The 17,047-nt window shown below is 33.6% G+C and overlaps 4 protein-coding genes across 6 annotated transcripts; 1 reads left to right on the plus strand and 3 right to left on the minus strand.

The window, feature by feature from the left end:
• Positions 1-1,002: 1,002 nt before the first annotated feature.
• On the plus strand, positions 1,003-4,026 carry LOC100801989 (TLC domain-containing protein 5). Of its 2 annotated transcripts, none has more exons than XM_006601261.4 (6): positions 1,003-1,209; positions 1,324-1,551; positions 1,683-1,823; positions 2,369-2,488; positions 3,460-3,555; positions 3,658-4,026. In XM_006601261.4, the coding sequence occupies exons 2-6, from the start codon at positions 1,333-1,335 to the stop codon at positions 3,808-3,810; spliced, it is 729 nt and encodes a 242-aa protein (XP_006601324.1). In that variant the 5' UTR covers positions 1,003-1,209; positions 1,324-1,332; the 3' UTR covers positions 3,811-4,026. The 2 variants fall into 2 exon arrangements, with proteins under 2 accessions (XP_006601324.1, XP_014625341.1); XM_014769855.2 differs by lacking the exon at positions 1,003-1,209 and adding an exon at positions 1,225-1,239.
• Positions 4,027-4,367: 341 nt separating this feature from the next.
• LOC100802514 (26S proteasome regulatory subunit 10B homolog A) lies at positions 4,368-7,662 on the minus strand. Its single transcript, XM_006601262.4, has 10 exons — positions 7,376-7,662; positions 7,112-7,231; positions 6,721-6,857; positions 6,428-6,589; positions 6,176-6,262; positions 5,999-6,085; positions 5,780-5,917; positions 4,966-5,157; positions 4,793-4,891; positions 4,368-4,679 (listed from the first exon to the last, which is right to left on the minus strand). The coding sequence occupies exons 1-10, from the start codon at positions 7,476-7,478 to the stop codon at positions 4,605-4,607; spliced, it is 1,200 nt and encodes a 399-aa protein (XP_006601325.1). The 5' UTR covers positions 7,479-7,662; the 3' UTR covers positions 4,368-4,604.
• An 829-nt stretch (positions 7,663-8,491) lies between these two features.
• LOC102660192 (uncharacterized) lies at positions 8,492-12,925 on the minus strand. Of its 2 annotated transcripts, none has more exons than XM_026126334.2 (6): positions 12,263-12,925; positions 11,100-11,371; positions 10,845-10,999; positions 9,989-10,251; positions 9,559-9,621; positions 8,492-8,897 (listed from the first exon to the last, which is right to left on the minus strand). In XM_026126334.2, the coding sequence occupies exons 1-6, from the start codon at positions 12,650-12,652 to the stop codon at positions 8,649-8,651; spliced, it is 1,392 nt and encodes a 463-aa protein (XP_025982119.1). In that variant the 5' UTR covers positions 12,653-12,925; the 3' UTR covers positions 8,492-8,648. The 2 variants fall into 2 exon arrangements, with proteins under 2 accessions (XP_025982119.1, XP_006601327.1); XM_006601264.4 differs by having other exon boundaries at positions 9,548-9,621; positions 12,263-12,922.
• Positions 12,926-13,716: 791 nt separating this feature from the next.
• LOC102660391 (peroxidase 9) lies at positions 13,717-16,481 on the minus strand. Its single transcript, XM_006601265.4, has 4 exons — positions 15,651-16,481; positions 14,977-15,168; positions 14,445-14,610; positions 13,717-14,365 (listed from the first exon to the last, which is right to left on the minus strand). The coding sequence occupies exons 1-4, from the start codon at positions 15,909-15,911 to the stop codon at positions 13,953-13,955; spliced, it is 1,032 nt and encodes a 343-aa protein (XP_006601328.1). The 5' UTR covers positions 15,912-16,481; the 3' UTR covers positions 13,717-13,952.
• Positions 16,482-17,047: the final 566 nt, after the last annotated feature.

Below are 17,047 nucleotides of genomic sequence, written 5' to 3' on the forward strand. Positions count from 1 at the left end.
TAAAATGTAATTTCAAAGATTAAATTCTATATTCTTGTATTTTTTTAAGGATTAACTAAAAACAGTGACTGATTTTTTTCTAAATTCGAGTCTTAATTTCTCAACAAAAATTTGACTGTTTAAAATTTCTTAACTTTTTTTTATTAAAAGTTTGAATAGTTAAATGATGATGACATAGTGATAGTTTTATTATATTTATTGACATTTAATTTTCTGGTTGCAAAAACCCTCAAAAATTACATGTTTAATTTGTTTGAACTATATTAAACAATCTTTTTGGCGGTTTTTAGCTATTAAAAATTGCTTCCCTAGGCATAAAACACAGTCTCCTCTTCTTCACTCTTTACTCCTCCCTCCTCTCTGTTAAGAAGCAACTTGTGGTGGCTTTTAGCTGCCACAGATTTTTTAAAAAATAAATTAGAAAGGTAAGTCGTGTTAAATCAAACACTTTTAAGAAATTATTCAAGAAAACGACTTAGCCACCTTCCGTTTTTTTTTATTTAAATCTATCTATTTCGGCAATTAAATAATAAAATTGCACCATTTTGGTGAAAAAGACCTCTCCTTGCATGTGTACGTATATATATAGTTATCAGCTAAGAAAATGAAACCCCCTTCCTTACGCAAAATAAACAAATAGATAAAAATTTAATGTGTAGATGATCACCAATGTTCTGAACTTTTAAGAAACATCTCCTTCAAGACCTTTCATTGTAGCTTCACACTTTCAGTATGAATTTATAGTTTATTTCATCTGCTAAATCATGCTTACCAACAACTTACTCACTTTTGAGCCTGTTTTCAATTTAAATCCTCCCTTGCATGCTTACCTTCCACCAATAAATAAATGCTAAGTGTGGAACCCGCGAAAGTACGGTGACATAACTTATAACCAACAAAGCTAGAAAGCCTAATTATAGAGAACTGCAACATAACTTTACCATTGCTTTCAATTCATACATCTCTGCAATTCTGCGTGGTCACCTTCGTTCAGTTATGATTGGTGTTGGTTAAATAGCATATAACATTTTATTTTTTTCATCTCTGTCCATTGATAAATATAATAAATGTGGTGGTTGCGTAATAATTTCATGACAAGTCCATATTCCTGTCTCTACTTGGTCACACCCATATTCTGGTGGCAGTTGTGACATGGAATGCAACTTATTATTTCTTTGTGTCCTCTCAAGTGTCAATTCTTAGTTACAGGTTTCAATAATTCTGAACCATATAATACTTGTATACATGCATATTTGTGTCAATTTAATTATATGGTAATGCATTTGCTGAAACTTCAATTAATTGTGAACACATATTTTGCAGCATAGAGAAATGGAAGACTATGTTATAAGGACAATTGTTGTTGGAGTTGTTTCATGGACATCAGCTTTTGTCCTAGTGAGAAGAATCTTTCCCAAGCGTTCTTTTGATTTCTGCAACCGCGTTGTGTCCACGCTCCATGCAACTTTAGCAGTCACATTGGCTTGGCTCTCTGTTGAAGATTGGAAGTGTCCAATTTGTCCTGTGGGATCAAAATCTTCACCCAAACAGGTATTGGATTAACTGCATGCCATAATGCTCTTTGAGAGAAACCTCAATTGTGCTATGAATTTGGGTGTTTTATTTTTATTTTTTTTGGATTTGGCACTAAAAGTGGAATGCTTGAACTGTGATATGAGCAGATGCAAGTCCTAGCAGTTAGCCTTTCTTATCTCATTTATGATCTAGCTTGTTGTCAATTGGATGAAAGAGTGAATCTAGACAACACCGTCCACCATTTGGTAAGCATTGTTGGAATTGGAGCAGGTCTTTCCTATCAAAAGGTAATCAAGCACTTCAATCATTTCTCCATGGTTTGCTGTATATTATTTCTTGTGATTTAATATGTTTTTAGTTCATGTAAATAGATCAATGTTTGTTTGCGTTGTGTTTCTTGTCTTTTACACAAAAATAAATTGTCTCCTTTCATTCCATCATTTATGAAAATAAAGACTACATATTACACATTACTATAAACAAAATATTAAAAATAAACTATCTATTTTTAAGAGACTAAAAGTAAATATTATCTATATATAAAGACTAAAAACATATTTAACTATTATTTATATTATAATGAGAAATGAGTCGATTTGGTCATCAAAAACCCACAATATGAATTCCTCTTAAAACCATATAATTAGATTAAAATATTTGGTAATCTAGTTTGCCAGTAGAATTTTGGAGTAATTCTTTCTCAATATGTCAATACTGTCAATTTGCCTCTTTTTTAGAAAGTTTTATTTATTGGAAGTATTACTCTAGTTTTGTGTTCTGCTGTGAGGATTTCATGATTAGCTAGAGATTTTTTTGCCGTATCTGTGCGCAGTGTGGCTCAGAAATGGTAGCGACAATATGGATAACAGAGATATCAAGCCCATTCTTGCATTTGAGGGAGCTTCTTAAAGAGCTTGGTTACAGGGATACCCTTCTTAATTTGGCTGCTGATGTAAGTAAAATTCTAAAGTCTAGGACATACCAAATATTTCATGTCTTGTTGACACTGCCTCGTTAAGGAAGTGATTAAAGTGTAGGCATTTGTCTTTTTATTTCACACGTACGCCCATGTTTGACAAAAGTTAAAAATTGTTTTTAGTTCTGAAAGTACAATTGATTAAAAAGTGAAAAAACACAACAGTTGTTAATATAGCCAACTTAATATACAATGCATCAACAGAAGGTTGAATAATTATGATATTTATTGAGTTAGTATTCTTTTTCTGCTGAGTTGTACACGGTAAACACTTGTCCTGCTTATTCCTGTTGCTATGTTCATAGTACACACTCGTTTTGCATAGCTTACACGGTACATACATGGTCTCTCAAATCTCAATTGATTGTAACCTTTTTGGTACATCATCTTTGTATATATTCAAACATTTTGCAAATATTTTCACAAGAAAGAAAACTGTTACAATCAATTACTAGTTACTTTTGTAAAAATGAGTTAGGCCTAAAATCTAACATTTGGGAGTGAAAAATATAGTTGAATAACTAAATCACTCACCATGTTTTGAAATATGGTTTTATTTTCACCAGAAAGTATTGAATTCAACATAAAATTCATCATGAGAAATTTTACATATTTTTTTAAGTTTAGATTGTTCAATTTAGAAATATTTGGGACAAAATGATTTAAATTATAAGTTATACATAATTAGTCGTTCTCATAAGAATGTATCCCTATTTTCATATTTAGGGGTGGGTAATTCAAGAAAATGAAGGGCAGTTTAATAACTTTTTGTTTAACCAAAATGAGGTAAAACCAATGTTCTTTGCAGGCAGTATAAAGTAAATAGATGGGATTTCAATTGGGGGCTAATAATTAAAATTAAATAAATTAAGGTGAAATGTGTTTAAATTTTTAATTAAACATTGATATAAAATGTGCTAAAAGCTGAGTTTCATGTAATGGCACAGATTCTATTCGCAGCCATATTTACATTTGCTAGGATGGTGGTCGGACCATGTATCACTTACGTAACTTTATCTGCCAACTATCCACTTCTCATAAAGGTATTATTTGTTGCTTTTCTTTAGAGAAACCATTTCTATTTTCTGAAATATTTCTGGGTAACCACTCAACTTTGTTTAATTCTTTCCATCGTATCGTTACAGGCTATGGGATTGGGTTTGCAGCTGGTAAGTGCATTCTGGTTCTTCAAAATTGTAAGAATGATGAAACACAAATTAACCAAAAGAACAACATCGAAATATGGGGTCAACCACGCCAACATCACGAGGAAGACCACTAACTCAAAATTGCAATAGAGTCAGCAATCATCAAGAATGAGAGAGACACAAGACATAAGGATACTTCAATCAGTTAAATGCATGCTTGCTACTGCATCTTGACCAACTCACTCTGACGTGGTTTTTCGAAATGCAGTACCTAATAGGCTATTATAGAAGCGTGAATGTAATTTTCAAGCTGATTGGCAGCTGAATTTGATTGGTTTGTGCACCTGGGCACGTACATTAATTTTACACTATTTCTAGTGGACAAATTTGGTTTATACGGAAGCTAGACTTCACAACGTAACAATCGCGAAGGCCACACAGCTATAACAACAGCTTAGCTAGCTGGATTGAGTTTTGGTTAATTAAAAGAAAAGATGAAACTAAAATCCAAACTCAAGATTAGAGCGTTGCTAGCTGGAATTAGTATAACAGCAGTAGCATCACTTGTAACCCTTCCCTCTTTCGATGAATACAACTTGTTATGGCTTAGCTTATAGATTAAACACCAAATCAGATTTATTGAAGCTTGCAACGCAAATTCACTCAACAAGCAGTCTTTAACCATAAATGGGGAGGCACGCAAACTCTAAATTCAAAGATCAGTAATTTGTATAGCATAATCCCAAAGAAAACAAAAATAATAATAATTCAATTAGCTTAGGCAAATGATTCAACTAAACATCTTCTCTATGGAACTGCATAAGTCGGACAATAGAAGGCATAGCTAAAAGAGACCACTTCATCTTAAGGTCAGACCGTCTGAGTTAACCTAATTGCATGAAGTTTTCCCTAGATATCCATGGCTCAGAATTTTATAATAGCTTTTAGTCTTTGCCAAAATCAGCACTGTAGTGAGCACTGGATTCGAGTTTCTTTGCATCATTCAGTTTTCTAACAGCCTGGGAACCAAAGAAAGAAGTCAAATTGTTGTGCCTATGAGTGACAAGGAGGAGTAATCCCTTTGTACATAATTGATACACACAAAAATAGCTTCCTCAGAGAAAGAACTCACCTTCATAAAATCTTCATGGATCACATAATCACGTTCTGCACGAATTGCTGCCATTCCAGCTTCCGTGCACACATTTCGAAGATCAGCTCCATTAAAGCCCTGAGCAATTTGCAACAAAAAACACATCAAACATGCACCAATTGTCTAACAAAACTAATCCAAACTGGACTTACCTCCGCAAGCTTCACAACAGCTTCATAATCTATTTCACCGTGCTTAGCAATCCCAGCAGCATGAATCTTGAGAATTTCCATCCTTGATTGTTCATTTGGCAATGGAATTTCTATTTTTCTATCTAATCTTCCAGGACGCAGAAGAGCAGGATCCAGTACATCAGGACGGTTTGTTGCCATTATCATTTTAACCTACAACATCCATTCAGACAGCATTGTTGTTAACAGTTGTTAACCCACCATTAGAATTAGCTAGAACAATTCTTTTTAGAGAGAATATCACAATATCCAGAAGACACATTAGTTAGAAGGTTGATGTGCTTTACATTTTATTTGAATTATATCTCACATAAGTGAAAGAATTCTGTACTAAATATGTTGCACCTAAATGTTACAGAGTTGATAGAGAGAAAAATCCTCAAATTTCAGCTCAATTATATTTCATTATTAGTACCGGGAAAAGGCCACTCATTCTTTTGCTTGAAAAATGGTCGGTGCAGAATTCATTTGTTAATATTACCATTCACGATTGCAATTGTTTCTTAAGTTTAATACTTTGGAAAAAAATTGCAAACCTTGACACTGAAAAAAAAAATAGACTACCTGAAAAATAAGATACATTAAATGCATTTATTTGGCAAAGCTTACCACACTGGTCCACCATCCACTAGCTTCCCCACCAAAAAATAAATTAAAAATACAACATAGTCTTTTTACCTTCAAATTTGTTAAGAAAGGGAGCAGGTGTTTCTAAAAGTAAAGTGTGATTATGGTTTTCAAAACAAACTAAGTGGGGTTACTAAGCAAGATATACCTTCCCAAGTTGATCAAACCCATCAAGTTGATTAAGCAACTCCATTAGTGTTCTCTGAATCTCACGATCAGCACTTGTTCCCTCACTGAAACGACGACCACCAATGGCATCGATCTCATCCATAAAAATGATGCAAGGCTTAACAAACAAAATGGAGATTCAGAACAACATTCCATTTAATATATGAACAAATAGGAAGAACTTCATTCAATAATCTACCTGGTGATCACGTGCATAGCCAAACATTTCTCGAATTAACCTGGCACTTTCTCCAATGTATTTATCAATTATTGCACTTGAAACAACCTACACCAACATGAAGGGTAAGGTACAATACATTTGAGATTAACCAAAATCTCAAAACACAATGGAATTCAGAAATGAAACAATTCTGACCTTCAAGAAGTTAGCATCTATGTTACTGGCAATTGCCCTAGCTAACAATGTTTTCCCAGTACCAGGAGGCCCATAAAGAAGAACACCCTGGGAGACAAGAATTGAGAAGAAATTGATCAGATACAAAACTATAAACCATGGCTCCTCAAAACACACTTCCACCAAAAGAAAATGTGGATACTTAGGTGACAATGCTGCCAAAACACATACAATAGAGGCCAAAGACCAAGTAGTACAGTGAAAAGTAATCACCTTAGGAGGTTTAATTCCAACTCGAATGAAGAGCTCAGGATTCATCAGAGGTAATTCAATTGATTCCCTCAATTCCCTTATCTGATCGGATAAACCACCAACAGCAGAGTAACTGATATTACCAGGATCCTCATGCAGCATATTGTAAACTACTGGATCAACCTGTCAACACACGATATATCATATTGACCATCAGACACAAAAAAACTAGGACATGACTTTCAGAAAGAACACAAACATCGCATGCACCAAATCAAATAGATATCTAAAAGGAATAAACAGCAAAAACTTACTTCACGTGGAAGAGCCCGCATTATGGTGAGCGTCGTCATATCAAGAACGACTCTCGTACCAGCAGTCAGTTTTTCCTTATCTACTTTACTGCGGCAGCCAACCACATACCTAGGTCCGCTGCTTGCCTTAACAATCACTGAGAGATAACAGAAACAGAAACAAAAACATAAAATATTAATAATCATCGACGTAAGCTTAAGTTCACATCAACCAAGCAAAACAACAGAGAAGATAGTTTATTGATTAGCTAAATCAACTACTAGATTATACATTATCATCCAGGATCAACAGGCACAGATTTTTCACATTAAAAATGAAACAGTATATACTATGAAATTGAATAGCGAAATATCATTCAAAATACGGAATGAAAAGGGATAGGATCGTTACAGCGTTCATTGTCGAGAGGCCTAAGAACTTCGCCAATGATCTGTCCAACGCTTTGAAGAGACTTCAGATCATCTTCAGTTTTGTTGAACTCTTTCTTTGAGGCACGCAAATTCTCTCGGACTGCAATTAGCGGTTCAAAGGCAAACTCGTAAAAATTCAAAAACAAAACCCTAATAAATCGGAATGATAATAAGAAAAAGTACTCGGAATGAAAAACAAGAGCGAATTGTAGTTGCTATTAGCATGACAAAGGAAGGAACGAACCGGATCGTACTCTGGACTCCAATTCCTTGTGTTGAAGAAGCTTCTTGCGGTACTCGGCCACCGCATTACGGCGGCGTGTAGCGTCTTCAGCAGCATCCGTCATTGTTATTTGTTAGTGTTAATCAGAAAATAAGATTGAGAGAGCTTCGTATCTTCTCTTGTGTTGTCAACACGCTGAAGCAGAGTAGCTGCTTAATAGGTTGTTTGCGGATTGTTGGATTATAAACTCTCCTGTTGTGTATGTGAGTATCTAACTACTTTCGTTATCTAAATTAATCTTTTAATCTATTTTAGTTTCAAAGTTAAAATTTAATATATCTTATTTATAAGTCATTAATCAGGACTAACTCAATTAGCTAGGTGAGATATGGAATATTGTAAATTCTCTAAAATTATTTTTAATTTCCTCGTTAACTCATTATATAACTAATAGTAATATAATTATTTAAATTTTCAGAACTTGATAACTATGCTTGTGTATCCAAATAGTTATTTATAATTAGGTAATCATATAAAAATATACATTCTTAATGCATAATCATTAAACTCAATTTAAAAAAAATACAAAGGATAAGAGGATTACAACAAAGCGTGAAGAAGGAAAAAAAGTTTTTCACGTGCATCTCTTTTTTTTTTCATTGGTCATGAAGATATATGCCTATAGAGTAGGCAAGTGAGAATATAACAAATTAAAAGAGGAGGGCAAATTGCTTGAGAAAGATATACAAAGGATAAAATTGAGAATAATAGGGCAAAACAAGACTATTAATAATGATAATGAATGCAAGTTAATACTTAAAAAGAAATGCAGATGTGACGATTGCCTCCCTTGTCCCAACTTCTGATCTGAGTATTAGTTGGGCTGTATATACCTTGAGTGGTGCACACACAAGTCCAGAGTCCTTTTTCTTAAATATAACTAACATGTACAAAAAACAAAAAACCCCAAGCTTAGATTCGAACAACATACAATACACTTATATAATATTAATAATATATATATATATATATATATATATATATACATAAATTTATAACAAATCATAAATGTATTTAAATATTAACGGTTAATTTTATCACTGAAATGACTCATTTTAGTTAACTCAAATTCAAAAATAATCATATCAAAATCCTATATATCAACCAATTGCTTACAGCATACGGTACATATGACATAAGATATGGTGGTATACAATTCACTCTCACCAAAACATTATGTTTGCCCTGTAGAATTTACAATTTCAAAACAGCGAAATGCCTAAGCTGGTTAATTTTAATTGTGGCTACCCTTCCGTAACACTTCCTTCAGAACCAATGCGATTCTCTGTGCCATGTGTGGCTCCAGAAACCTCTCCTTCACTCTCTCATATCCTTTCTTTCCCATAGTTAGCCTCCTCTCAACATGAGTTGCCAAATTCACAATGTTTTTTGCAAGAGGTGTCACACCTTCTTTTCCAACGGGGTGCAGTAAACCAGTTGTCCTATTCACCACAATCTCCACTGTGCCCCCAGCTGCAGTTCCCTGGGATTATTGTTAATCATAAAGAAATGTCAAAGGCAAATGACATGACACAATATACATGCATAAAAAATTCAGTGTGAAAATAAGATGTCTTCTACTCTCATTATTGCATTTACCAAGCCCTGATTAAAAATAGTCAGAAAGTGCTAAACTATATTGGCAAACATATGTAACATGTGATGCATCATTTGAAGTTTTGAGCCAAAACTATAGAAGTATGCATTAGCTCTGCATTAAGGTCCCCGTGACAAAACAATTCGGTCTTGAACAAATATGTAAAAGCCATAAAACACTTCTCTGCTCTGATTTAAATAATATAGGAAACATATCCACATGGAAATAAAAAAAAACCATGGGAGAAAAATGGAAAGAAAGGGAAGGTGAAATTTGAAGAAATGATTTTTACTTGATGTATGAATAAGCGTATAAGACCATACACAGACCAATGAAAATTGCAACTTCTTTCTTTTTGGGTGAGGGGTTTGCCGATTTGCAGCATTGAATAAGGAAATCAATAAAACAGCAACATGACAGATATTTAAGAGAGAAATGAAAAAAGAAAGCACAGTAGCATATATGGCAAAATGGACACAACTACAGAAATTAAAACCCAAAAATTATATAAAAGGAAAGATGTGTTGACAAGGCACCTTATACTTACAAGTACAGGCAGGCGAAATGCCATTGCTTCAATGGTTATCCTCCCAAAACATTCTCCCCTAGCCTAATATAAAGAGAAGCTGATTTAGAAATGACATAATATTTCAAGATGTTCGGTGACAAAATCTAAAAGCCATAGTGGCAATGCAAAACTTATTGTTAGTTTCTATAAGTATGAAGCATTAAAAAAACAAGACTTTAACTTATGGAATCTCTAATCAGGTCCCTCACTGAACTTTGCATTAATACTTATATGGAAGATAGAAACAAATCCTCTTTTTCTTAAAAAAAAAATAAAAAAACAAAAAAACAAAAGTCTTGCTTAGAGCAGAAAGGTTAACAATCCAGGCAGCACCTCCCACTTCGCAAAATAGAATGAAAGCAAATTCTGTTTCATGCTCAACTTAGCAGGGTATATTATCATAAGATACCTGAGAATTCTGAACAAGAACATCAATAGAAGCCAGATAAGGAGCCACTGCCAGGGTTTTGTTAACAAAGTGAACACGGTCCTGGATTTTTTTCTCCATGACAAACTGACGCAATTCCGTTTCAAACTTTGTCTGAGCATTCATGTCACTCCCTACAACTATAGCATGCAAAGATGGAACTTGCAGTTTCTTCTCCTGGATGAGCATCAAACTTTCATAAAAGGACCGAAGAAATAGATCCTGCCCTTTACCACGTGAAACACCTGCAATTAAATCATCCTGGTGCTCAAATTATAGAATGGTAAAAGATTTTTCAAAATGAATGGAAGGGTATATACAGAGGGGAGGATTAATTCATATTGCAATGAGCAAAACTAAATTCGACATACAAATATAATGGATCAAGTTATTCCGGGACAAATACTGCTAAAGGCAAATAACAAAAATGATATTAGAAACACACTTGTGGAGACGAAGCTAATTACTAATTTTAGAGCTCTCTTATGTGCAAATGTGCAATCAGTACGTTCCCCTTCCCAACAAAAGAAAATATATCTACTAAAACTAAAAGCAATGCACTTGCTAATTGCTATAGCAGGGGAAGTTTTAGATGGGACAACATCAAACAAAAACAAATCCAATGAACTGAATTGACATATTAAATGAATATGGAAAGTAACTAAATGGGTGTTTGGCTATGCATGAGTAAGGTTTAGACACACATTAGTTCGAAGCTACATGAAGTAGCTTCTGCATCTTTTATAAATATTTGACTTGATATTATAGACAAACGCACATTACTGAAGTCCAACCAAACACACACTAAACATCAAAGAGGGAGGGGAGGAGATCATACTATTTATGATGGCAAAAAGTAGATCATCATTCCTCACTCCAAGAGATTGCCGAACATGCTCTCGAAGAACCCTCTTGGCCACGCTATCTTCCGCAACCTCCATAAGCTCCTTGCTATTTCCAAGATGTACAACATAGGTTTCAGGCATTTTAATCCTGCAACATTGGACCAAAACACACAATTAATATCATACACAACAGAAAGTAGCAGAGTCAACACCTCAACCTATATCAAAACAGAAAGTCGTAAACATACCCTAAACGCTCCCTAGTCCTATTCTTCCAGTATTCAGCAGTCGTATGCGAATCGATCATGGCACCTGCAACAAAAGGGAGGTGCTTAACATACTCCACTTTGAAATAATGCCCTCGCATTTCATGAATCCACCACAAAACCTTTGGAAGAACCTCCAAAACTTTTTCTTTGAGAACAGCATCAAGCCACTTCCCAGCCACAGCAGTATTCAAAATCACCAAGTCTGCATTACGAGCTGTATCCACAGCCTTTTCACCTCTCGCATCCACCACCTATCACCACACAATCAATCAATCACATTCACATACAAATAACGAATCTGACACTTCTGACAACAAACAAAACTTAGATCAAGTTTTTTTACAAGTGATATTCAATCAACAATTCATTCAATAATTTACACAGCAATGTTTCTGTCTCTATCTCCCTATCACTTCATTCATTACATCTCATACTTGTCTCAAAATTATTAAACAGTCTCCGGCCTCTACCATGTGTTCAAGGTTATAAAAAATGGTCCGTGGCCGTGATTTGGGCCACAACATCAAGATTTTTTTACTGTCTGTGACCATAATTGGAACCATAGCGGTCACATTTGTCTGTGATATCAACAAACGGGATGAAACCGCAACGCAACCGCGACTGATATTTAAAACCTTGCTATGCGTTCATGGTCCCAACTAATCTTTATGTAACAACACGGTAAAAAAATTTAGTTTGCTAAAAAGAATTAATAACATTGGATAATGCATCCTGTGGAGATTGATGGAGACAATGGAGGTTCTGAACCATCTAATAGTTTCTTTACTCCTCTCTTGTTTCTTTCTTTCTCTATCTTATTTGTACAAACAACATTTCTCTGTATTTGTAGTGTTTTCTAATTAAAAACTAGAACTTTACCTAATTAATCTGCGTAATCACTATATACATTAAATATTATCAACATCAACATAAATAACAAATCTAAAACTTTTGAGAACAAACAAAACCTGTCGCTTCCGTGCTTCTAATGTTTTTTTTTAAAATAATTAGAATTAGAGTTTTAATTCGACAATTAGTGTAATAAAGATTTGCGTTGAATATTACATCAAACTACAGTCCTAATTCGAAAACAGCGTTAAAAAAAAAAGTGTGTTAAGTTTTGTTGATTGTTTGAGAAGTACCTGCACTCCTCTGTCGAGCATTTTGTTTTCTAAAGTGTAGATGACATCGTCGGGTTTAGGAGGTTTCTGATTGGTGATCCAAACGACGTCGGATCCGGCGGAGCGTAGCAGAAACGCTAGTTCCATGAGCAAGAGAGGTCCTCCGGAGAGGGAGAGTTCGTGCGAGACCATGAGAACGAGCTTCGACTTCATGAATTCCAGAGGGTTCGGTAACTTGGAATCAGTCCGAGGCTGAAGCGCATCCAAATTCCGAACCTGAGGTTGGGTGCAGGAATCGGAAGTGGTTCGGAGGAAGAGGAGGGTGAGGGTGGAGAGGGACAAGAGTGCCAGGAGTGTTAGCGCACAAGTCTTGCTCCGCATTGCCAACCACGCTTGCGAATGCTTCACCATTTTGCTTCTTCAACTTCAACTTCTCATCGTAGCTTCAGATTCAGAATCTCAGATTTAGAAATCACAACAACCACGCTTGCGAATGCTTCACCATTTTGCTTCTTCAACTTCAACTTCTCATCGTAGCTTCAGATTCAGAATCTCAGATTTAGAAATCACAACACTCCCGCTGTATAATTTTTCTCAACCACTTGAAAATATGCCACCCAAATCTTAACCTTAAGGAAGGATAAAAACTTGTTTCTTTTCTGTTTTTTGTATTTTTAAGGTTCTTTTTTTCTTTGATAATTTTTTAAGGTTCCTTTCTGTTTTTTGTTTACTTTTAAAAAAATAATTTGAAATGATTAAACTGGTTTTTAAAATTAAGTAAACTAATAAAGGGGTAGAGTAAGGTGGTTCTGTTGTTGATTGATTTACATAGTAACATCTTTTTTTTCATCTTTTTTTCTGAAAATAAGATATTCAACCAGTGAGAAGTCAAGAGATAAATTCTTGTCAGAAATCAAACTTATGTCAATTACTTCTTTATCAAACAACCGTGTTGGATTTTATTGATCTTTCGTAATGTCTTTACTTCTTTATTAATATGATTTATTTAGTTACGTAACAATCATGTAAGTGGGTAATTGTATATTAAAATTTTACTAATATTCTTTAATGCGTGTTCTTGAACAATAGTCTTGGAATATTTTAACGAATTCATTTTGATTAAATTTACGATGTTTTTATTATCTTTCATGGATAAAATTTATATAAATATTTTTACTGCTTTTCATTTGGATTCTGAAGAAGGTTGTTAATGATAAAAAAAAAATTACATGTGGGAAATACAATTACAAGGTACTAAGTACAAAAAAGAAAAGAAATGTGACTTGGTGAAAGATCAAACATCTAGCATCAATCTTTTTCAATGATTAATGTCATATATTGTTCCTTTTGCTTTCCTATGCATTAATTTGTCTTCCTTATTATATTCTTTGCCGGTTTATCCTGCCATTGCTCAGTTTGTATTTTGGATAAATTATAACCAGACACTAGTTTTAGCAAAAATTTAATATCTCTTTCATTTTACATATTTAAGGTATTTTGCTTAGTTCTAACCTAAAAGTACTTAATCAGTAGTTGGACAATAATACCTTTCAACACTAAGCTTTCAAATTAACATACAAGCATCACGATATTTCAAACCCTCTTAACTAATAACTAGCAAAAGTTAAACACTTTCAAATTCCTTCCTTCTTGTTTTGGTAGGTAAAACTATAACACTTAAGTCATGTAAATATAGCTATATGCTGCTTGATTAATTAACACGGCGACAATTCTTCCTAACTTCTCCATTAAATCCAGTAAGAGGACGAAGGTTCCCCATCTTGATCATGGACATGGCAAATTGCTCAAAAAAAAGGCTCTCATCTTGTGCATATTTCTTGACCAATTCCCGAGTTTCCTTAACATTTCCCATAAGAAGCACTTCATCTGAATTAAGCAGTCCTTTACCCCGAAGTATGAGTTTGAAATAGGTATTATCAAACATTCTTGGGGAGCCAAAGTCCAAGGGAGAAATGAAGTTGTCACCACCTGATTTTGGGCACATCGTCTTCAAATCAAAGTAAAAGGATTTTTCTAGATTCTCATCCGGTTGGTTGTTTCCTTTTTGGTTGTATAGTCTCTGCTTGAATGTGACACATCTTGCCACCCCAATGGTATGTGCACCTACATTATAATTAATAAAAATGTTAATATATGTGACTCATTCATTACTAGGAAATAAAATGAGAAGTTGAAGTTCCACCTGAGAGGGCAACGAGGTCCACTTCATCAAGGCCTTGACGCTTGAAAAATGTCACAAGATTTTCAATGGTGGCATTTGGTGGGGGAATGTTTTTGTTTGAGTCACTTAAGCTTGCTGTTTTTGAGTCTCTTCTCCCTAATGGGAGTTCCCAATTAGGTCCTCCACTCTGTTTTAAAGAATCAAATAACTTTCAAAATCTTACATATTTCTAATGTTCTCTCTATTTTTTTGTGTATACAGCACCGACAACAATAAAGTTAAATGCTAATAATAGGTTCTAAAACACACTCTTTAAAACTTTTTTGTTATCGGTTGAAATTTATTAAAGATTTATGAAATAACATAAATTTCACTTCTTATATAATTATCTCAATAAAATTTGGTCAATAATAAAGAATGTATTTGATAAAATGAATTAAAAAGATTGTTTTATTAAGATTTGTCATCATGTCATGGGTTAAACTGCCTTCTGTGACATGCAAAGTCTTTGGATACTAGGGTTGTTCAATATGAGTGAAGCTTGTTCACTTACAAGAACAGTGGAGCCCCTGGCAGCAAGGGCAAGAATGTCTGCACAGGACACAGTCTGAGGACATGCTTCTTCCAACTTAGACTTTATCTTATCAATCACTTCGAAGCCTCGGACAGAATTTTTGTTAGGTCCAGAATTTTTTTCACTCACTATTCTTGCGCTATCTTCCAACAAAATTGATGCATCACAGCCCTGCCATTCAAAAGAAAAAAAAAACAAGAAAATTTAGACCATCATCGTATTCATACAAAAGAACCTGAAACAAGTTAACGACGAGTAATATTATTCATAAAATAAACAATTTCTACAAAAAAAAATTATTTTTTGTTCAACTAGAGGTATACCAAGTTTCTTATTTCACATCCAACTAATCATTTCTGATCCGATCAGCCCATTTTAAGATAAAGTGGATTTCCACACAATTTTATTGTATAAGTAACATTACTCTCTAATAATTGCAAATAATTTAGACTAAAAAATATCTCAAGGCAACAAAGATAACCCCCAAAAAGAATTTTCTCAACGGGTTTTGTTAAAGAATTTGATTTTGTTTACACTATTACTTCATAAAATACACTATAATTGGTTTCTTATAAATAGGATTGGGATTAATATTATTCTTTTAATAGTTTTCATGTAGGACTTCTTATGACAAGTGTAATTAATTAATTCACCTGCACAAAGCAATCGTGAAAGTGAAGTCTAAGTAGAGAAGCAGCAATTCTCATGTCCTTTGCAATGGCCTTCTCCAACACAGACATGACAATGTCATTAGCTTGAGGGCATGAAAATTGATAGAATTGAGGTGAAAGACCAAAAGATATTCCCCTATGATGATCACCCCAACCAAAATGGAAGCCAGGGTGAGCCAGGGAGAGTTTCACTGAGAGGAAAAAAGCTATCATTGCAAGAAGAGTGACTTTGATGAAATGCATAGTGACTACTGACTAGTGTTGCAATTGAGTTGGAAAGCTTGTTAATTTTGGTGATTATATGTTCCATTGGATAGGCTTGTTTGGTATATATACTGCTCAAGATATATCAAACCACCCACTCTCTTTACCGAATCACATTATGTGGGAAACCAGCCTTTGACTGTTTCAACAATCAATATGTTGTGTGGTTGCATTGTTTCTGATGATGCATTGTTTAGTTTTGACAGTGCTTCTGGTATATTATTACCTGCTCTTGGACCAGATCAAAAAAGTAAGAAATTCATTTTGTTTTGATGTTTATTTTTTATTGGTAAATATTAATGACTAATTTATTAGTTTTTTCTTAAAGGGAGATTTGAACTCACAACTTATCTCTCCCTCTCTTCAACTTTCATAATAGGAGTGTTTGTGAGTTCTTTAGTAGGAGTGTTTATGGATTGAGTCAAATTTAACTAACCCTATTATCAATCCGATCAAAATTTAATGAGTTGAATCGGGTGGGATATGTGTTTTTTTTTTTACATACCCAACTCAATCTAATCCTATCATAAACGATTGGATCGGATTGAGTTTATTGGGTTGAAATATTTTTAAATTATTTTATATTTTGTAAAAAATGAATTTTTTTAGAATAATAATTTATTTTTACCTAAAGTTTTGTAAATATATAATGACTAAATGCACTCATAAGTGATTTAATTAAATAATTTAATAAAGGACGTGAGTTAAAAATTAATGTTTTATATTTAATAATTAATTTATATATAATAATAAATTTAATTATATGATTTGAGTTAAGTCAAATTAGATTAAAAAAAATATAATCTACTATTCAACCCATATATAATTGGATTTAATTGGATTGGATCAAATTCAATCAAATATCTAAAGTACTCAATTCAATATAATTGAATTGATCTAGACCCATAAATACTTTTACTTGAGTGTCAAATTAACCTTATTTATCTCTTTTATTTTGATGTATTAGTATGACATAAATAAACTAAATGTGGACCTCCATATCGTTCTATATGTTACGGATAAATTGATTATATATTGACGTGACGAAGACTTTATTCACGTCCCAAAAGTTTCATTATAGTTTATTATGAAGAATCATAGCATAATTGAGTAAC

This window comes from Glycine max, chromosome 17, assembly GCF_000004515.6.
Source record: "Glycine max cultivar Williams 82 chromosome 17, Glycine_max_v4.0, whole genome shotgun sequence".
In the NCBI taxonomy this organism is placed as follows: domain Eukaryota; kingdom Viridiplantae; phylum Streptophyta; class Magnoliopsida; order Fabales; family Fabaceae; genus Glycine; species Glycine max.